The 4,635-nt window shown below is 36.3% G+C and overlaps 1 protein-coding gene across 3 annotated transcripts in view; it reads right to left on the reverse strand.

The window, feature by feature from the left end:
- The window catches only part of PROM1 (prominin 1), a 62,228-nt gene that overhangs the window by 15,048 nt on the left and 42,545 nt on the right, over positions 1–4,635 (reverse strand). For all 3 annotated transcript variants that reach the window (XM_009279106.1, XM_009279105.1, XM_019472016.1), the window contains 4 exons: positions 3,637–3,796; positions 1,955–2,107; positions 995–1,118; positions 467–570 (listed from right to left, as the gene is read on the reverse strand). In XM_009279106.1, the coding sequence (XP_009277381.1) occupies positions 467–570; positions 995–1,118; positions 1,955–2,107; positions 3,637–3,796 (541 nt within the window). The remainder of the gene's footprint in view (positions 1–466; positions 571–994; positions 1,119–1,954; positions 2,108–3,636; positions 3,797–4,635) is intronic.

Below are 4,635 nucleotides of genomic sequence, written 5' to 3' on the forward strand. Positions count from 1 at the left end.
ATATAGGAGAAAAGTGCTTTTGCTAGTGATTCCCTAGAAAAAATCAGAATCTTCTGGAACATGTGCGATTTCTGCATGTGCTTGAAATATGAAGCATGGAAGATACCACACAAATATAAATTGAATTAAATCTTGACCATAACTTTAATACCTGTATACTTTTTACTTTTTCAAGTTAATATTTGGATTTTTAAACAGGATGCCAGAAAGATAGTTTTTCCAGTGTTGATTTAGTAAGTAGGGAGTATCCAAAACCTAGAAGACAAAATACAGTAATGTTACTATAATTCCAAGTCTTCAATTCATGAATTTATTCATATGTGATCTTTTGACACGATTCCCTAGAAAATCAGAATGTCTTCTGGAACATGTGCGATTTCTGCATGTGCTTGAAATATGAAGCATGGAAGATACCACAAAAACAATATATATAAATTGAATTAAATCTTGACCATAACTTTAATACCTGTATACTTTTTCAAAAGTCAAGTTAATATTTGGATTTTTAAACAGGATGCCAGAAAGATAGTTTTTCCAGTGTTGATTCAGTAAGTAGGGAGTATCCAAAACCTAGAAGACAAAATACAGTAATGTTACTATAATTCCAAGTCTTCAATTCATGAATTTATTCATATGTGATCTTTTGACACATACCCATGTTTAAGCTTATCACCCACTAACGGAAATACAAGCAAAACAGCGAATTCAGCCTCTCTGGTGCAGGAAGTGAATTTTAAAGCTCCACATCACCAAGAAACGCTGAATCACAGAAAAAATTATCTCCAAAGGAAGACTGGCATACAGTATTTACACTGCAAAGCAAATTAAACCAAGAAAGGATGAATGCGTCTATTTGGTGTCTAAGAGGAAAGTAAAACCAGATTGAAACTGACTTGAAGTGTCCCGTAAAAAAATAATATGCCATACATAACTGACAAGACCACTGGGACTCATGGGGATTCTATTCATTGTTTAATAACTTGAATAACTTCACCTTGAATAAAGTTTTCTCTTCAAAGGGCTCACAGACCAGTTTTTCTACATTTCCACCTGCGACGAAAGTGAGCACCACTACAATCATCAGCACCCAGGAGAAAAGAAAACTGAATCCAACACCGCTGAAAAAAGAAGTTGAGTAAGTTTTTGCTTTTTAAGAACAAAGTATATATACACTTCGGGCAACAGGGAAGCCAACAGTTAGCAGCTATAACAGAGATATAAGAACTGGTAGATGGTTGAAATACGTCTGTTTTCCAAATATGTTCTTGCCCTCTGTAACATCTTACACATTTCAGCCCTGTAAAGCGTTCAGCTAAAGTGCATCTAAAATGCTCACATTTGCATTGGGCATGCAAACTCTTTTAAGAGTTAAGTTTAGAGCCACAAAAGCATACAATTTTCTTTTTTAAATTCAACTCTAACCTTGTGCTCTAGAAAGAGTTTTAGACAGATTTCAGATGCAACCTTCTCTTGCACCCAACAGAAATGACATTAAGCCACTACTGGGAACTTCCAAGAGCAACCCCAAACCTCCTAAAGTGCTCTGAGAAAGTCAAGTGTTTCTTGTCTCCTCACATGGCTTTTTCTTTTGAGCAAGTGCTCAAGTGTACTAAAAAGCTATGAATTCCCATTGTATTTTCAATTATCTGTTCCCAGTTTTTGCAGTTTCCAAATGAGTTTACACAGAAATTAATTAGCTACAGCACTCGCCTTAAAACAGTAGATTCAGAGGCTTTATCCTTCAGCTATGATCCTCAATGAACAAGCAACCCAAAATCCCCAAGTCCCTCAGTGGAAGCACGTGAGATTAATATTTATTTTTGTTCTGTTTTTCTTCAGCACATATACACAGGTAACAAAACAAATTATTTTTATACATATGTTCTTCAAAATCAGTAAAAACAACTTTCTACAGGTACCTTTATTTTATTTTTCACCAGTAAGTGAAACTTACGCCATAAGAAAGTTTCCTCCAGTGTTGGAGATGCAACCTCTGGTTGTTGGAGAAGCATGTTTATCATAACCACAGGTGCCACATAGCAGTCCAAGATAGTAAAAGACCAGAATCAGGACCACCATACAGCACAGAATGAGACAACCCAGCCACCTAAGGAACAAAAGCCAAAGTGCTTGGTTATTAGCATGCAAAGAACACACCGGAGACCTGCAGAATACATCAGGCAATACTATATTCCCAACTGGCCCACTCTTGATTCTATTTGAGTAACAAATGTTAGCAATGAAAAGATGCTTTTCCTACACTGGCATATATTTTGGGCCAGAACATAATCGGTGTTGGATTACAGACAGCTGCTACTGAAGGGTTGGGGAACAAACATCACAGGAACAAGGTGTTCCCAACTCCAGTTACTGCAGGTGGACTGTACCAAAGTGTCAAAGTGCTCCAAGTGGAGCAAACAATGACTCAGAGGAGGCAGATGCTCAAACAGTAATTTATTCAAGAAGCAAGGGAGAAATTTATGAATGTGCACTGGCCATCGGTCATGAAGACAGAAAATAAATTTGGACAACTACAGGCCTATTGGTTTCATTTGTACCTCAAGTACTGCTATGTTAGGTTTGACAAGAACGGGTATTTAAGTGCCAAGTAGATGAGATCTATTTCTCCACTTTTTTGAAACTAAATACAAGATTAACTGAGGCATACTGTAGCAGAATGAAGCAATATATTTATTTGGTTAAATGCAATCTGAGCTTCCAAGAAAATATTGATAAATTTGTCAAACTCAGGCTCACCACCAAACCTGCCAGGTAAGGAACGGGCTAAAGGTAAGGTTATAAGTAACGTTCTTAAAGTTCAGTCTTCTGCTCACCTTCATTTAACATTGCATTAAAGCCATTAGCACACTTATTCTGTAGCAGTGAAACTGGTTATGACACAAGGATAGAAGCAATTATCAATATAGGATCAAATGAAGAGTCAAAACATAGGGAGAACTTGATGAGCTTGAGGACTGAAATGACTAAAACTGGACAAAGTTAAATGGTATGAAATGAAAAGCTTTATGCTTCAAAATATGAGATTATTACTCAATTATAGGAGTCACACAAGTCTTAAATAGGAAGAATATGTTTTTCTCAAGGTACAATCAACCCATGCATTCACAAGGACAAGTACTACACCAGTAGGAACAAGCAGGGGTACGCAAAGATTTACAAGGTGTGAAGCAGAATCCCTGCTACTCCTCCTTTGTGGTAGAAAGGGTGCAATAAAAAGGGATTGGCTTCAAGGCCTCTCCAGTCCTATGCTCTGGCAACTTACCTGCAACTCAATAAAAACAAGCCTTAAATAAGAAGTTGCCCTGGCCTTGTGAAACAATCCATTCCTTTATGCATTACATCCTCAACATCTACCTACATCTATCCTTCCTGAAAAAGGACTGAAGGCTTACAGAGTAGAAACTACCTCTCGCTCTGTAGTGGAACAGCACCCAGCTGTTGATTAGCCACAGCTTTGGCTTTTACTAAAATGCCAGTAACAAACAATTGCCTTACAGTATCTTTTTTTCCACTGTGTTCATCATTAATATTTTAATTGCCTTTACAAAACATTAAAATATTACAAAGTATTAACAACAGGTAGCACTTCACTCCTGCCTTATTTCCTGTACATACCTGTAGAAATCGTACTGCTCCACTACCGGAAAATAATCTTGAACGTATGCTTCACTCTGTGTAAGATATATCGTCAAATCTGCTAAAATCTTCTGAACAGGGAGCGTTTTTGCGAAGGTAGTGATATTTGAACCAATGGATTCCAGCACGTTTTTGATATCTGAAAGAATAAACATATTGCACTGTTACAGATTCATAGAAGAAATTTACATTCCACATATGCATTATAAAATGCTATTAAGCCATTTGCACATGTAACAAGCAAGCCATGAAGACAAGCGTGAGGAAGAGACAAGCAGGCAACAAAAACATTGAGCTTCAAAGTAACACAATGGCATTTTGAAACACACACTTTATTTTTAGCATTCGGTTTAATGATGAAAGATGTACATGTCGAGCCAGAGTTCTCTCTTTCCTTTCGTTGTAATGAATGTGTCACTTTCTATCTAGCCAGCTTAAATCTTGCTTTTCATGCAATATTGCAAATGGTAACACTGAACAAGACAACTAGCCACTAAGTTTACGAAGGAGAAGATCAAAATCTATTTAAAACTCCATCCCTTGGGAATACAACACTGTGAAAGAAATTAGACTGCCTATATTGAGAATCTATACTAGTTATTCTCAATCTTATTAAAAAAGATTACTTAAATAAATTCATTCCAATTAGTTAGCAACACTTGAGATAATGATCAATTAAGCCATTTTTTCCCTTCAAATTATGAAAAAACATGCTATCCTATACTTACAGTTTAGGTACACACTATTTAGATACACAAAGACATGATTAATTCACTTATTATACATATTGTCCATTTGTAAAATGCAGTTTCTGTTTACTCTTCCCCTTCTTTCAACTTGGAACATACTTGAAACAGCAGGATGTGTAACTATAGGTTGCTATTTGGTAGTAGGCAATACCTTCCTCTTTCTCAAACAAGAACTGGACAAGTTTTTGGCGATTTGTTTTGATGTTTACTCTTCTAAATTCAACTAGGT

Source organism: Aptenodytes forsteri, unplaced genomic scaffold, assembly GCF_000699145.1.
Source record: "Aptenodytes forsteri isolate BGI_AS27 unplaced genomic scaffold, ASM69914v1 Scaffold242, whole genome shotgun sequence".
In the NCBI taxonomy this organism is placed as follows: Eukaryota; Metazoa; Chordata; class Aves; order Sphenisciformes; family Spheniscidae; genus Aptenodytes; species Aptenodytes forsteri.